General features: G+C 35.0%; 2 protein-coding genes across 2 annotated transcripts; one reads left to right on the top strand and one right to left on the bottom strand.

The window, feature by feature from the left end:
* Nucleotides 1-2,584: 2,584 nt before the first annotated feature.
* LOC140873585 (uncharacterized) lies at nt 2,585-14,904 on the top strand. Its single transcript, XM_073276767.1, has 14 exons — nt 2,585-2,946; nt 3,276-3,338; nt 10,075-10,512; nt 11,083-11,154; nt 11,272-11,397; nt 11,516-11,725; nt 12,129-12,176; nt 12,413-12,574; nt 13,031-13,192; nt 13,461-13,554; nt 13,658-13,776; nt 13,893-13,937; nt 14,017-14,312; nt 14,646-14,904. Exons 1-13 carry the CDS (start codon nt 2,605-2,607, stop codon nt 14,248-14,250), a joined length of 2,115 nt encoding a protein of 704 aa, XP_073132868.1. The 5' UTR covers nt 2,585-2,604; the 3' UTR covers nt 14,251-14,312; nt 14,646-14,904.
* On the bottom strand, nt 8,328-9,295 carry LOC140873595 (uncharacterized). The gene is made up of 2 exons (XM_073276775.1): nt 8,889-9,295; nt 8,328-8,819 (listed from the first exon to the last, which is right to left on the bottom strand). Exons 1-2 carry the CDS (start codon nt 9,228-9,230, stop codon nt 8,448-8,450), a joined length of 714 nt encoding a protein of 237 aa, XP_073132876.1. The 5' UTR covers nt 9,231-9,295; the 3' UTR covers nt 8,328-8,447.
* Nucleotides 14,905-17,011: the final 2,107 nt, after the last annotated feature.

The following is a 17,011-nucleotide window of genomic DNA, read 5'->3' as shown; positions in this document are numbered from 1 at the left end:
GACAACCATAAACCTTATATGTTTGGGTCAACCCAAGGTTTATGGTCGACCCAAGCATATGTTTGGGTCAACCCATGCTTGGGTTGACCCAAGTATTTGCTTGGGTCGACCATAAACCCAAGCATATGCTTGGTCGACCCAAGTCAAGTTAGTTGGATTGACCAAGGTTGTGCTCCGTAAAAATGGGTCGACCCAAGATTGTGCTGGGTCGACCAGACACAATTGATACTTGGGTTGACCCAAGTTTGGGTTTTGTGAAATTAGCAGATTCATATGTTAATACATGTATAATTATATAACATATTTGTGATATTAGTGGATTCATATGTTAAAATATTTACGAACATACTTGTTAAATTATTGGATTCATATGTTAAAACATATATCATTGTAGAACATAATCGTGAAATTAACGGATTCTTGTGTTAAAACATATATCATTACAGAATATATTTGTGAAATTAGCGGATTCATGTGTTAAAACACGTACGGTTATATCACATACTTGTCAAATTAGCGGATTCATATGTTAAAATATGTACGATTATATAATATAGTTGTGAAATAATTGGATTCACATATTATGTATCATTATAGAACATACTTGTGATATTAGCAGATTCATATGTTAAAACATGTACGATTATATAACATATTTGTGAAATTAACGGATTCATATGTTAAAATATATACGATTCTATGTCAACATACTTGTGACATTAGCGGTTTCATATGTTAAAATATGTACGATTTTAGAACATATTTGTGAAATTAGTGAATTGTATATGTTAAAACATGTACGATTATGGAACATACTTGTGGATTGTTGAAATATGTACAATTATCAATGAACATCGGACAAAATGTTGTAATTATGAGTCAAATTTATTTAATTATTGGTCAAACTTATATAATTATGTTACAATATGTATAATCATATAACATAATCGCGAAATCAGTCAATTAATATTTTACATGTATAATCATATAACATAATCGCGAAATCAGTCAATTAATATGCTACAATGTTTATAATCATACAACATAATCTTGAAAAATAATGGATATATATGTTATACTAACTAATGTTATAGTTTGTGAAATAAATGGATTCATATATTAAATCATGTATGATTATATAACTTGTGACATTAGCGGATTCATATGTTAAAAATTGTTAAAAATACAGATAAATATGTTATAAAGAAAAATGTATTATTGAATTGATAAATGTGTTATAAAATGTGGATACTAATGTTATAATTTGCACGATTATATATCAAACCTTAAATTCATAAATTTGAAAGAAACTAAATATCAAAACAATGTCCAGTAATTATCAAGCATATTACAAGCTAAAAAATATATAAACTCAGTTACAAGTCTATCATATGTTAAAATATATACTTGTCAAATTAGCGGATTCATATGTTAAATTAGCGGATTAATGTGTTAAAATACTTACGATTATATCACATACTTGTCAAATTAGCGGATTCATATGTTAATACATGTACGATTATATAATATAGTTGTGAAATAATTGGATTCATATATTTAAAAATGTATCATTATAGAACATACTTATGATATTAGCAGATTATATGTTAAAACATGTACGATTATATAACATATTTGTGAAATTAACGGATTCATATGTTAAAATATATACGATTCTAGGTCAACATATGCTACAACTTAAATTGTAAGTCACCCAAGTGTAGGTTATCATATGTTAAAACATGTACGATTATCGGTCAACATTAGTGGATAAAAACATGCATGTGAAATTTGCGGTTTCATACGTTAATATGTACGAATATAAAACATACTCGTGAAATTAGTAGATAAATTGTTAAAAAATGTACAATTGTCAATAAACATTAAACAAAATTGTGTAATTACATGTCAAAATTATGTAATTATCGGTCAAACTTGTGAAATTAATGAATTCATATGTTAAAATGTGTACGATTATTGAACAAACTTGTGAAATTAGTGGATCAAATGTTGCAACATATACGATTATATGTAAAAATTATGTAAATTTTGATCAAAATTATGTAAAATTAGCAACGAAAAAATTATTTAACTGTCTAATTTTTTTTACAAACATAAATGTTAAAAATACAAATAAATGAGTTACAAACAAAAATGTATTATGGAATTGATAATCAACATATTCTCTTATGTATCGCATCCTGAATTTAATAAAACAAGATTTTTTTGCGGCACGCAATGCTTCTTTCCGCAGCGCGAAATGCGCGCTGCGGAAAGGTTTTCCACAGCGTGCAGCGCGCTGCGAAAATATCTTTCCGCAGCACAAATTGAATCGACGCAAGCATGAGCAATCTTGGGTCGACCCCAAGCAGGTCGACCCAAGATTGCTCTGGGTCGACCCAAGATGGGTCGACCCAAACATTAAGAAAATTTGGTTTTTAAAATTTATTAATTTTTTTTTTATTTTTTATTAAGTAAACAGAAGGACATACACGTAAATTACATGTCAAATCCTTTTTTTAAAATTGGATAGATTTCACTCCCTTTTACCTAAATATCCCCCATCGAGCCGCTGCATCATCAGCACGGAGAAACGCTTCAGCTATGCTCGAAATTTGTCACCTCCCTTTTCCATTGAAGAATCTCTCCTTCCCAATTTCCCACTCCGAACGCCCATTTCCCAGTACCAGAAGACCCTTTAAGTTTCTGAAGTTCCTTCGAATAACAAGTGAAAAGAAAGCCAAAAGGACCGGAAAGTTGAGGTACCCATCTGAGAAAAAGAAGCAAAGGCTGCCGCCACAGAATCGAACTGACGTTAAAGGAAAACTTGAAGGGATTTGGAGGATTTCAAAGCTCGCAGTTTCTGTTCATGAAGACCCTGGAAAGGACCACTGGGGGATTTCTGGGGCTCTGCTTCAAGAGATTGCTAAAGTTCTTGAATTCCCGGTATGCATATTGGAAACTAAAATGTAGCTATTGAAGTTGACGTTTTGTTGAATATTATGTCATCAGTTTATAATTACTGCCATGTCTGGAGGTCCAGAGGGTTTCAAATTTCGTAACATGTATATATTCTACATACATAAGTTTGCACTGAGAAAATACATTGAGTTGCCGCCCGGCAAAAATTCCTGGGTAGTTCTTGCTTATATGTTCAAAGTTGGAGAACGTGCGTTGTTAAACTTTTTTGCTCAGAGAATTTTTGCAAAACTTTTATGCTTGTTTATTTAGCTGCAGTAGAGAATAGATGGTTATTTAATTTCATTATCTTTCAGGTTGCTTCAATGTTGCCAGCAGAGGCATTCACGGTGATTAGAAAGTCATTTGATGCGAGGAAGGTGTGTAAAGCGTGATAGAGAATTTTTTGTTTTCGTCTGTGCATTATCTATGCCCATTTGGTTTCTGTTTCCATGGAGCTTGGTTGGTAGCTTACTTTTAAATGGTTATAATGCATGTTAGAATCGATGACAGGATAGCAACTGTATACAGATGAACTGACCGTTTCAAAAATTTGGTTGATTTGAAAATATTTTTTTCCAAGTCATTTCCTCTTCCGTGCACATGGTATTAGTAGCTTTGGTTTTTGAATTGGTCAAATTAAAATTTAATACAAAGAACTTACATTGACAACCATACATATAATTGTGCTAAAATCGTGGAACTAAATCTCTAAGAAGTGATTTCTTTGTGAAAATAAGTTTTGATTAAAACATGCAATTTTGTTTGCATGCAGTAATGCAACACGATATGGTACATAGAATTGTAAGGAAAAGCAAGAGCGTGTAAAGGTTTGAGGGCTATACCTTGAATGCTTGAATGCTTAAGTCAGATAGCCCAAATTTGCAAGTTATGTCAATTTCAATTATAAAAATCTTTTGTTAATTATAGATTTGAATCGATAGAATTCTCTGATCAGAAACCTTCTTGTGAAATTCTTTTCAGCAGACATTCCCTGATATGGCTTGATTTGTGTTTTTGGTTGTAGAATTATTTGTACTTTAGCACTTATTTTATCACATTAATATTACCGAAAAATTAAAATAATTTTTCGAATATTTTGGATCAAATCTCTGTGCTGAATTTCGTCTTTTCTGATTTTTGGTATAATTCGGTGGAGAGAATGCACAGTTTTTGCTTTGCAACTGCTCTTGCTGTTTTCTATCAATACTGAATAATTTCTTTGTTGGATAACTTCCAGTCTAATCGTTCAGACTTCGTATTTTTATCAGTTCTAAATTTCAGGTGTGAACCAAACTGAGCTTGCTTTGAGAATTTGCATGCAGCTTCATCTTAGCTATTATCAATACAAGTACTCAGTGTTACAAATTTGAAACAAATCAAGAACAAGGGTATTGCAGTTCTATTGCAATCTAGATTATACAAAAGACTTGCAAAAACTGGTTGAAGTTTTAAGAGCAAAAATTATCTATTTACTCCTTTTTATACCTTTTTTTTTTTCTGGTCATTTTGGGACCAACTGTATGTTGATGGGATAATTAACTTTTTTTAAAAAAAAAAGATAAATGTTAATTTATACTGAAGATTGTAGCAGAGAAGAAATTATTTTATTTCATATTTAATTCTTTACAATGGTTCTCATTTATACATGCACAAATCTCTAATAGAAGGAATGAAATCAATCTAAACTATTTCCCTATTTTACAATTTTTGACTGAATCAATTATATATATAATATATACAGTTAATATATCTCCAAATATTCAGAAATATTGGAATCCAAATCTTTTCTTTTCTTCAACACTCCCCCTCAAGCTGGTTTGAAAATATCTTCCATGCCCAGCTTGCAAATTAATCTTTCAAACTGTCTTGTCGGAAGGCCCTTGGTGAGTACATCTGCAATTTGCTCACTGGTAGGAACATAAGGCATGCAAATCAATCCACTGTCGATCTTTTCCTTGATGAAGTGTTTGTCCACTTCGATATGCTTGGTTCGGTCATGAAGCACAGGATTATGAGAAATGGAAATAGCCGCTTTGTTGTCACAGTATACTTTCAAAGGTTTAGGACTAAAGATCTTCAATTCCTCCAGTAGTCTTTTAATCCACAATACTTCACAAATTCCATGGGCTATTGATCTAAACTCAGCCTCTGCACTGCTTCTTGCTACCACATTTTGCTTCTTACTTCGCCAGGTAACGAGGTTGCCACCAACAAATGTGCAGTAGCCAGAGGTTGATCGTCTATCAATAGTGCTCCCAGCCCAATCAGCGTCCGTATAGGCTTCAATTTGTAAATGCCCACAATTCTTGAACAACAGTCCTCTTCCAGGATTACCTTTTAGATACTTGAGGATTCTATAGACTGCATCAAAGTGTTCTTGTCCCGGGGCATGCATGAATTGAGAGACCATACTAACTGCAAATGCTATGTCTGGACGCGTATGTGACAAATAGATTAGTCTGCCAACAAGTCTTTGATACTGTTCTTTATTTGTAACTTTATATCTCTACATGGTTGTAGCCTAAGATTGGCCTCAATGGGTGTTTCAACTGGCTTACATCCAAGTAAACCTGTCTCTTCAAGTAAATCAAGGATATATTTGCGTTGATTAACAAATATTCCTTCTTGGGACCTGGCAAATTCCATTCCAAGAAAATATTTTAATGCACCCAAATCCTTAATCTCGAAGTCAGCCGCTAGTCTTTCTTTTAATCTTCTTAATTCTTCATTATCATTACCTGTCAAGACAATATCATCAACATAAACAATTAAAATTGATGTCTTGCCTTCTTTACCGTGTTTGTAAAACATGGTATGATCAGCTTGGCTTTGACTGTAGCCATAGTTCTTCACGACTCTTCCAAATCTCTCAAACCAGGCTCTAGGAGATTGTTTGAGACCATATAATGATTTTTTTAACCTGCAGACTTTGTTTGGTCCCAATTTCCCTTCAAATCCAGGTGGCAAATTCATAAACACCTCCTCGTCAAGGTCCCCATTTAAGAATGCATTTTTTATATCTAACTGGTGTAATGGCCAATTTTGATTTGCAGCCAAGGATAACAGAATTCTGATAGAGTTTATCTTTGCTACAGGGGCAAAGGTTTCTTGGTAATCAATTCCGTAGGTCTGAGTGAACCCTTTTGCAACAAGTCTTGCCTTGTACCTTTCTATGCTTCCATCAGCTTTACATTTTACAGTAAACACCCACTTACAACCCACTATTTTTTTATCATCAGGTAAATCGACCAACTCCCAAGTACCACTTTTTTTAAGAGCATGCATCTCCTCCATCACTGCCAATTTCCAATTTGGATTATCAAGGGCTTCCTGAATATTTCTTGGGACAAACAAGTGTGAAATCTTTGAGGTAAAGGCCCTATGAGGATGAGAGAGTTTTTTATACGAAAGGTATTCAGCAATAGGATATTTGAGATTGTTTTTTTGAGTTCGGGTTCCTTTCCTAAGGGCTATAGGAATATCAAGATCTGATGGTTCTTGGACAGGGGGAATATTAGGAAGAACAAGAGAATCAATAACAGAGTTACCTGTGGAATTTTGAGGTCCAGCTCCCTGAGGTCGAGACTGATCATGACCAAGATGAGCAGGCTGGCTTGTACCCATTTTATGATGTCTTCTCCGGTAGTAATATCGAGGTTCAGGCTTGTTTGTGCCATGTTGTAGTGATTCTCCCCCTGTATTAGATACAATAATGTTTGGCACAATATGCTTAGGATTTCCTTCAGTACTTTCATTTTCATTTTCTTGACTTTGATTTTCATGAATTGGGATGGGATGAGTATAAGGTGAACTTGAAATCACATTTGGTAAAGGATTAGAAGAATAGGATAAATCCCAAAAATTACCTTGTTAATCTCCCCCTGAAGAAAATTTTGTGCAAAATAAGGTTTATGTTCAAAGAATGAGACATCCATGCTAACATAAGTTTTTCGTGTTTGGGGGTTATAGCACTTATATCCCTTTTTATTAGAAGCATACCCAATAAAAACACATTTTTCTGCTCTGGGATCAATTTTAGAGTAGTTATTGTTAGGTATACGGACAAAAACAATGCAGCCAAAAACTTTTAGAGGTAAATCAGAGTATAGTCTTGAGAATGGAATTAATTTTTTAAAACATTCTAATGGTGTGCTATAGGCCAGAACTCGTGTAGGCATTCTATTAATCAAATAGCATGCTGTTAAAATTGCTTCACCCCAAAGATACTTAGGGATATGCATGGAAATCATTATAGCACGAGCCACTTCAAGTAAATGTTTATTTTTCCGTTCGGCAATTCCATTTTGTTGGGGAGTGTCCACACAAGTGGACTGATGATGGATGCCTTTTTCCTTCAAAAAACTCCCCAATTTCTCATTAAAATACTCAGTTCCATTATCAGAATGCAAAATATTTATTTTGGTTTGAAATTGAGTCTCAACCATGCTGTAAAAATCCTTAAAAAGTTTTTCGACATCTGATTTTTCAGTCATCAAGTATACCCAACACAAACGGGTATGGTCATCTATAAATGTGACAAACCATCTTTTTTTTGAGATAGTAGTGACTTTTGAAGGACCCCAAACATCACTGTGTATTAAATAAAATGGTTTTGAAGGTTTGTAAGCTTTTGGTAAATGAGTAGCACGGTGACTCTTAGATAGTGCACAACTTTCACAATAAAATGATGAAAAATCCAATCCATGAAATAAAGCAGGAAACAAGTGTTTAAGATATGGAAAACTCGGATGTCCTAACCTCGAATGCCATAACATTATTTTTTCATATACAGGATTGGAACTAACACTACTGAAGGCATGAACTCTATTATGACCGGAGAAGTCACCATTAAAATAGTAAAGTCCATCTGTCATCTTAGCACTGCCAATCATCTTCCCCGAGTTCTGGTCCTGAAATTGACAGTAGGAATCAAAGAAAATTACACGACAATTAGATTCTTTGGTTAGTTTACTGACCGACAAAAGGTTGCAGGTTAACTTAGGGACATGCAAAACAGATTTAAGGTCTATGTGCTTGGATAATTTTATCAAACCTTTTCCAACAATAGACGAGAAACTACCATCTGCGATCCTAATTTTTTCTATACCAGAACATGGTGAGTAAGTGCTAAAAAGGTTTGAAGAACAGGTCATGTGATCTGATGCTCCAGAATCAATAATCCATGGAGTGGTATTACAAAAGAGAGTATGAAATGCACTACCGGTTTGTGCTAGAGAAACATTAGGAATACCAGATAATGAATGGATTTCAGCAGTTTCAGGAGGTGATCCATTTGTTCTTTGCTAAATGGACTTGTCTCAGCTTCATTGGCAATAGGAATTACGGGTTGTGTCTGTTACCAAGTTTGTTGCTTTTCCAATTCGCTGGTTTTCCATGGATTTTCCAGCAAGTTTCACGGGTGTGATATGGTCTTTCACAGACATCACACCAGACCTTCGGCTTTTCGTCGGGTTTCCGTCGAAAGTTTATTGATTTATTAGTGGCAGCAAGGGCTGAACCTTCAACTGGCCTAAAGTAAGGGCTGAACCTTCAACAGGCCCATTAATATTCTTCTTTCCCAGCATAACGTGTCTTCGGCTCTCTTCTCTTCGAACCTCAGCGAACACCTCACCAATTAGAGGAAGCGGACTCCGACCAATGATCCTCCCTCGCACTTCATCAAATTCCTCGTTGAGGCCAGCAAGGAATTTGTAGATCCGATGAGCCTCAACAATCGTTTTGTAATATTTAGCATCTTCGGTGGACTTCCATTCATAATCATTGAACAGATCCAAGTCTTGCCAAATGCGCTTTAAGGAATTGAAATACTTGGTGACCGAGTCTTCTCCTTGCCGGATCTGACCAAGTTTTATCGTCGACTCATAAACTTGAGATTGATTTCCTAAGTCAGAGTACATTTGACTCACATTTTCCCAGAGTTCTTGCGCTGTAGAATAACACATGTAGTTGGAGCTAATATCTTCATCCATGGAGTTCACAAGCCAGGTCATCACCATCGAATTTTCTGCATCCCAGATCGCGTATGAAGGATCCTCCGAAGCTGGCATTTTTTTATCTCCTGTAAGATACCCAATTTTCCCCCTACCTCTGATATACATTCGCACAGATTGAGACCACCTTAGAAAATTGTCACCATTAAGGCGAATGTTAGTGATCTGAACAGAATGGGAGTCGGTATTGGATGTCAGAGGCTGAGTATTTAACTGGGTCAATCTAGGAGGAGTAGACACGGAGGATTCTTCAGACATGGTTAATTAATGGAAAAAAAGGGCAGAAACTATGGGTGGGGCTGTGTTCTCGTTTAGGGTGGCTTTGATACCATGAAGATTGTAGCAGAGAAGAAATTATTTTATTTCATATTTAATTCTTTACAATGGTTCTCATTTATACATGCACAAATCTCTAATAGAAGGAATGAAATCAATCTAAACTATTTCCCTATTTTACAATATTGACTGAATCAATTATATATATAATATATACAGTTAATATATCTCCAAATATTCAGAAATATTGGAATCCAAATCTTTCCTTTTCTTCAACATATACCATGGAAAAAAATCTGTACACCAGAGGGGGGTAATGAACTTGTGTCTCTATAAGTTGATTATTTATATGCTGTATTGCATAAGGTGCTTGATAAAAATATGCGAGCTTTAAGCTGGTTGTATCTTATACTCTTTGTACATCTTGATTTCATTACTTGCCAGCCTTCTTATTCTTTGTACTTCTTCAGAGTGTTTGAAGCTAGGTTTCTTATCCTTCATACTTCTTCAGGGTTTGGAACTTGTATGAGTTGTTAGAAGATCCACTGATGCATTGAGATTGTCAGGCTCTCTTATTCGAGGGAGATGCTTGTTAGATAGACAGATATGTATGAGTGAAGGGCCGAAGGCATAAAATAAACAAAAGAACCAATCATTGATCTGCCGTGATTCACACAATATTTTTAATTTGGTCGAAAACTTCTAATTAGCACAAATCTTAAAGATTAACTCACTTGTTGGCATTATCTATTTGTTTATATTTAATCATGTTCCTTTTAGTTTACCAGAAACAATTGCTCATGTGCTTTGAATAAACTCGTTGCAGAAGGAGCCAAAGTTTGTGTACACAGTGCATATGGATGTTAATAAACTCCTTAGCTTTGAACCTCATACCTGGGAGTTCATTTCTGACTTGGAACCAAAAATTGGCCACCTGGAGTTTTTGCATAATGACAATGTTTTTGGTGATTTAATGAGCACAATAGTCAACAACAGAAAGGCGAATGAAGCTGCATCTTCTACAGGAGTTGTTCACAGAAATCACGTGGTGGGAGCTAAAAAACAAACCACAACTGAAAAACCCAAAGTAATAGTTGTTGGTAGTGGTCCCTCAGGATTGTTTGCTGCTCTTGTACTTGGTGAACTTGGTGCAGATGTTACACTTGTAGAAAGAGGGCAAGCTGTCGAACAAAGAGGTCGTGATATTGGGGCTTTGGTGGTCCGTAGAAAGTTGCAACTGGAAAGCAATTTTTGCTTCGGGGAGGTCATATCTTGATCTCGAGGTTTTTCCAGTATCTATGTTTTATTATTATTGTGCAACGAGCTTCAGAGTATGTAAATGAAACTTACCTTAATTGAACTTTATGTTAAATGTTAGAAACAAACAAGAAGGTGGTGAAATAAATTATAGTAAAATTTCATAATGATTTAGTGCTTAAATAAAATATATTTCAGAATTGGATATAACTTTAAGGTTCTGTTTTTCAACTGAATCTGTATCTCAATTCTCAGTTATCACTTGTCTGTGAACAAGACAGTTCCTTCTCCTATTGTCAGTTTTCTTGACTAAAGTGACCTATTGTTTCATCATGCTCCTAGCCCTGTATATTTAACATTTAATTTTAACCATGGTGATGTAGAAAATAAGTTTTATTCTAAATTCTTCTTTTCTCTATGTTGTATTCTAATTTAAAGTATGGAGGTGTAAAAAATGCACTTCATTTACTATTTTTCTTTTTCTTTTTCACTATCTGCAGTTCTTATTCATTAATAATTTCTATATTCTTTCCTTTTGTTGCCGATGTTCGTTTATTAAAAGACTTATGGGTGACAGGGTGGTGCAGGTACTTGGAGTGACGGAAAGTTAGTAACAAGAATTGGAAGGAATAACAGTAGCGTTACCACGGTCTGTGTTCCTCTCTTATGGCATCATCTAATACCTTTTCCTGTACATTTTATTGACACTCTCTGCTGTTAATTGATGCTGCACCCCCCGTTTTTTTAATCTCTTTTACATCTTTAGGTTCTGAAGACATTGATTCATTTTGGAGCTCCATATAGTATATTAGTTGATGGAAAACCTCACCTGGGAACTGACAGATTGATTCCCCTTCTTCGAAGCTTTCGTTTATACTTGCAGAAATTGGGTGTGAGTCCATTATAGGATGTGCTAATTGTAACAATATCATGTTGTTGTTTTGTAGTTGCTACCAATGTATGCTAGTTCTCTTATTAATCCTTTTTGTTCTTTCAATCAATATGCTTAGGTGACTGTTAGATTTGGGACAAGGGTAGATGATCTGCTGGTGAAGGATGGGTGTGTTGTAGGTGTTAAAACGTCTGATTCAAGAGAAGGTGCGTCCTGTTGCGAGGAGTTACGATGTGATGCGGTTGTTCTCGCAGTTGGACATTCTGCACGTGACACTTTTCAAATGCTTCTTTCACACAATGTGGACGTGGTTCAAAAAGAATTTTCTGTAAGTTTTTGTATTTTGGTTTTGTTTGGTCAATGAGCAACTATACTGTGATATTTTTGTTATTGATCTGTTAAAATCTGTTGAACTTCTGAACCAAATTGCTGTAGTTATATATCTGATATCGAACGTGGAGAGAACTATTTTTTAAAAGTACTCCAATGTTTCTTATGCTCTTTATGTGGAACCAGATATTTTTGATGGAGTGAATAAAACGCAGTGCTTCATCATTATAAAAGTAATTGGCTTATTAACTGATTCTTTTTATTGTTGTAGTTTTGCCATTATAGTGCTCTGTTGGACTTGCACTGCAAATAGTGATTCAATCGAGTGTTACAGTTGACCTGCCATTGCTACAGATATTTAAACGTATTGTCATTTTTCTTAATTTCTTTTAACTTAACAGGTTGGCCTGCGGATAGAACACCCTCAAGAATTGATAGATAATATTCAGGTATTTTGCCTTGTTAATTTACTGTAGGGCATTTACTTAAATATGCGGATATTTTAAAGGACATTTTAAATCCAAATCTTAATTGTTTTCTACGTTTTTCCCTTGCTAAGACTACTCTGGTTCTGACCAAGTATTTATGCTATAATAATTTTGGGCGCTTGTGCAATTTTTCCAATGTTCTTGAATGGTACAGCAACTGAATCTGGATTTTTTTTTTATTTTTTTACAATATTCAGTATTCTGGATTGGCTGGTGAGGTTCAGAGAGGACGAGGGAAAGTACCTGTGGCAGATTACCAGGTTGCAGAGTATGTCACTTCAAAGGATAGGGATACAACCTCAAACTCGGATGCAACAGGTCGCAGTTGTTACTCCTTTTGCATGTGCCCAGGTGGCCAGGTAGAAGAATCCTCTACATCATTATTTTTTTTGCTACCTATAGTTCCATCGGTTTATAGTCATTTCTGTTATGAGAAAATTATTATTCTAAAGCAAGAGTTTAGCATTCAAAGAAATGGAGGCTACATCTATGCTACCATCTGGCTTTAGAGGTCTCATAATTTATCAATTCAGGGGTTTTAAGAAATATAGCAGAAACAATTGCTTGCTAGCCACAAGTGTAATATCGCCCAATATTTATTTAATCTATTTCTATAGCTTCACAATTTCATAGGGCATCCAAAAGTTATCCACCAATCCCAAGCATTTGCTGCACGGATTATCAATGTGGACCATCTTGTGTTCATTCGATGATCACTCCAATAGAAATATCTATTTCTGCATTTGTGTGTTCCTCCTTTTTGACGATTGGTTTCTTGCCACTTGAAATGGATTTATATTTCACATGTCATGCAGGTGGTTCTCACCTCTACGGATCCATCAGAAATTTGCATCAATGGGATGTCATTTTCTCGGCGTTCTTCTAGGTGGGCAAATGCAGCACTTGTTGCGAATGTGCCCTCAAAGGATATTGAAGCTTTAAATTTCCATGGTCCTCTAGCAGGTGTTCAATTTCAGGTAACTTTGGTATTGCGCATGTTATCTTATATTCACCTGTCCTTTAAGTTTCTTGTACAATTTTATCTTCAGTCCCATTCCATATTTGTAAATTTTATCTGGTGCTAAGTTGCAAGTCTTCCGAAGATGTCAGCACATTGGATTTTGGTTAAATTACCATACGTCTTCCGTTTGATTTATTAGCAGTTCAATAACTGTTCTTTGTTTTGTAACCATATCTCATTTTGTTTGTGAACTGGTTTAAACCATTCTGCACGCACTATTATAGAGAATGTTTGAGCAAAAAGCAGCTATGATGGGTGGTGGCAATTTTGTGGTTCCTGTGCAAAAGGTGACTGATTTTCTGGACCATCGATTATCAGGTGGAGCTATTTGTTTTCTCCTTGCTTTCTATTTTCCATTTCCTGCAGCTGTAACTTTCTTCTCGACTCTCGAGGACTATACTGAAATTCGTTTACTTGGCAGGCACATCTATGCCACCATCTAGCTATCGCTTGGGTGTGAAGCCTGCAAATCTTCATGAATTATTTCCAACTGAAATTACTGAAGCTTTGCAGAATGCAATTCTAATGTTCGACAAAGAGGTTTTGATTGATCACCTTTTATTGCATATTTTCTATCTTCATTTTGAACCACTTTTCAGTTTTCATTAAACTGTAAGAGACAGCTATTAATATTTTAAAACGATTTGAGCTTGCAGTTACCAGGATTTGTCTCAGACAATGCCCTTCTTCATGGAGTCGAGGTATCTCTAATGCAGTTGCAGTTTTTTGTTCGTGTCGCATCATAAAATAGTTCATGATCCGAGTTTCTTGTTACTGCAGACTAGAACTAGCTCTCCCATCCAGATAACTCGGAAAAGTGATACTTGGGAGAGCACATCATTAAAAGGGATGTATCCTGTCGGAGAAGGAGCTGGATTTGCTGGTGGAATAGTGAGTGCTGCAGTTGATGGGATGCATGCCGGTTTTGCCATCGCGAAGAATCTCGGCCTCTACACTGATGATATAGAGTCCATTCTGGGAAAGGCTCCGAAACCCGGATTTGTCAAATACTGAAGCCCTTCTTCACTCCCGTTTCTTGGATCCTGTCATTTTTTTCACTTGGTGCACATGAGCTGGTAAATTACTCCTAATATCTATCTACCCTAACCAACCTTAATGTTGAATAGCTTTGAATCACAGTAGTTTTTAAATGCTTTAAAAACTATTCAAATAATACGACAGTGTCTTGAAATTCTCATCTCTTCTAAATCAAATCTTTGGTTCCATATGGATGTTTAGTAAGTTTACAATCTCGAAACATGTTTAGGTATCATAAACATGATAAGCTAAAGATAGAATATCTTTCTCAAAATTTATGTGTCAACTCAGGGAAATATATTGATCGTCCAGCCACGTCCTTTTCTTTTTAGTAAATTCAATTGTGTGCTGCTAATAGCTCAATATTTCAGGTTCACAGAGATGAAAATGGAGTGCGGCGACCTTGGGTTGGGTACAATGTGCACGGCTTTGCTTTGTCGAACAGAAAATAATAGTTTAGCCTCAAGACGACGAAAGTAGGTACTTAACAACCTTGGGAGAATCGATCGCACGGTCTGCTACAGAAGGATGAAGGAAGTAGGTACTTAACAACCTTGGGAGAATCAATCTGATGTCTAAATGGTTATTATAATTTGTTTTTGTCACATGTAAGAAGGAAGGAGGATCTGATGTATGAATGGTTGTTTTTATGACAATTTTTTTTTTTCTGAAACTTGAAACTTTTAACAAATTGCATTGGTTTTCTGTACCTTGGTTTTGTGAATCAGTCAGTAGTAGAGAAAATAAATGGATGTGTGATGTAGTACTTTATTGTGTACGTCAAAATGTGGGCTTTATCTATATTACACTGAGATTGTCTAGCATATTTCAACATTTTCGGTGTAGTTTTATATAAGATTTTCATATGAATATCTTAAATAAATAAAAAAGCGGATATTATCAGTATTTTTTGTTTCCAGTTCAGGTGTTCATATGAACATTTTTTTTAGGATCATAGGAACATCTTGTGTAAATTACATTATGTTGACAAAGCCCAAAATATGATAGTATGTTTGGTATTTTGTAAGACCTCGAGTTTATTTACTATATTGCCCCTACTTAAAAAAATAACTATAACCATAGTATATTTATTTTATAAATGTTGTGAAAAAGTACAAATTTATGGTAAAAAGTAAAAACTCCAAAACTCTAAATATATCAAACTCTACACTTTATAATATTTTTCTCTCAACTCAATTGTATTTTTCATCACAAATGAAGACCTATTTATAGATCCACATTTGAGATTAGTCCAAAAATAAATACATCATCATCTACATCATCACACACTAATTTTTCACGTTTTACAACTCAATATTGAACATTCAATATTCAACATAATAATAATAATAATAATATATTTTTCAACACTCCCCCTTGTGATGATGATCGTGATATGATGACTGTATTTATTACGTATTTTATACTGCCTCGTTAAAAACTTTACTAGGAAAAACCCAGTGGGATAAAAATCATAGTAAGGGAAAAAGAGTGCAGCCACGTAAACTCCCCCTCATGTTAACATGAATGATTCTTCACATATTCCGCAGATTGCGCATCCCAATGTTGTATATATGCTTTCTGAATATTGTCATGGGAAGTGTCTTTGTGAAGAGATCTGATGAGTTCTCACTTGATTGAATATAACAGATATCAATATCTTTATTCTTCTCAATCTCTTGAGTGTAGGCAAAGAACTTTGGAGGTATATATTTTTTTCTGTCACTTTTGATGTATCCTTCTTTCATTTGAGCAATATATGCAGCATTGTCTTCATACAACGCCACAGGCTTCTTGTCTACTGATAATCCACAAGAAGTTTGGATATGTTGTGTCATTGATTTTAGCCAAACACATTCACGGCTTGCTTCATGTAGCGCAATAATCTCAGCGTGATTTGATGAAGTTGTTACGAGTGTTTGTTTCTGTGAACGCCAAGAAATTGCGGTTCCTCCACGAGTAAATACATATCCGGTTTGGGAACGTGCCTTATGTGGATCAGATAAATATCCAGCATCGGCATAACCAATGATACTTTGATTGGTGTCTTTTGAGTACAAAAGTCCCAAATCTGTCGTTTCTCGTAGATAACGAAATATATGTTTAATTCTGTTCCAGTGCCTCTTTGTTGGATATGAACTGAATCTTGCCAATAAATTTACAGCAAAAGATATATCTGGTCTAGTGCAATTTGCAAGATACATAAGGGTACCAATGACACTTAGATATGGTACTTCTGGACCAAGAATAACTTCATCATCTTCACATGGACGGAATGGATCCTTTTCTATGTTTAATGATCTTACAACCATTGGAGTACTTAATGGATTTGATTTATCCATATTAAAACGTTTAAGGATCTTTTCTGTATAATTTGTCTGGTGAACAAAAATTCCACATTCTTTTTGTTCTATTTGCAAACCCAGACAGTATTTGGTTTTTCCAAGATCCTTCATTTCGAATTCTTCCTTCAAGTACATCATAACCTCTTGAATTTCTTTATTCGTTCCAATGATGTTTAAATCATCAACATATACAGCAATAATTACACATCCGGATGTTGTTTTCTTGATGAAAACACAAGGGCATATTGGATCATTTACATATCCCTTTTTCATCAAGTGCTCACTTAGCCGATTATACCACATTCGGCCGGATTGCTTCAACCCATATAATGATCTTTGCAATTTTACAGAATAAAATTCTCTGTGTTTTGAACTTTGTGCCTCAGGCATCT

Source organism: Henckelia pumila, unplaced genomic scaffold, assembly GCF_033568475.1.
Source record: "Henckelia pumila isolate YLH828 unplaced genomic scaffold, ASM3356847v2 CTG_674:::fragment_3, whole genome shotgun sequence".
NCBI lineage: Eukaryota > Viridiplantae > Streptophyta > Magnoliopsida > Lamiales > Gesneriaceae > Henckelia > Henckelia pumila.
The sequence above is the reverse complement of the archived record's forward strand: the minus strand, read 5'-3'. Positions and strand labels throughout refer to the sequence as shown.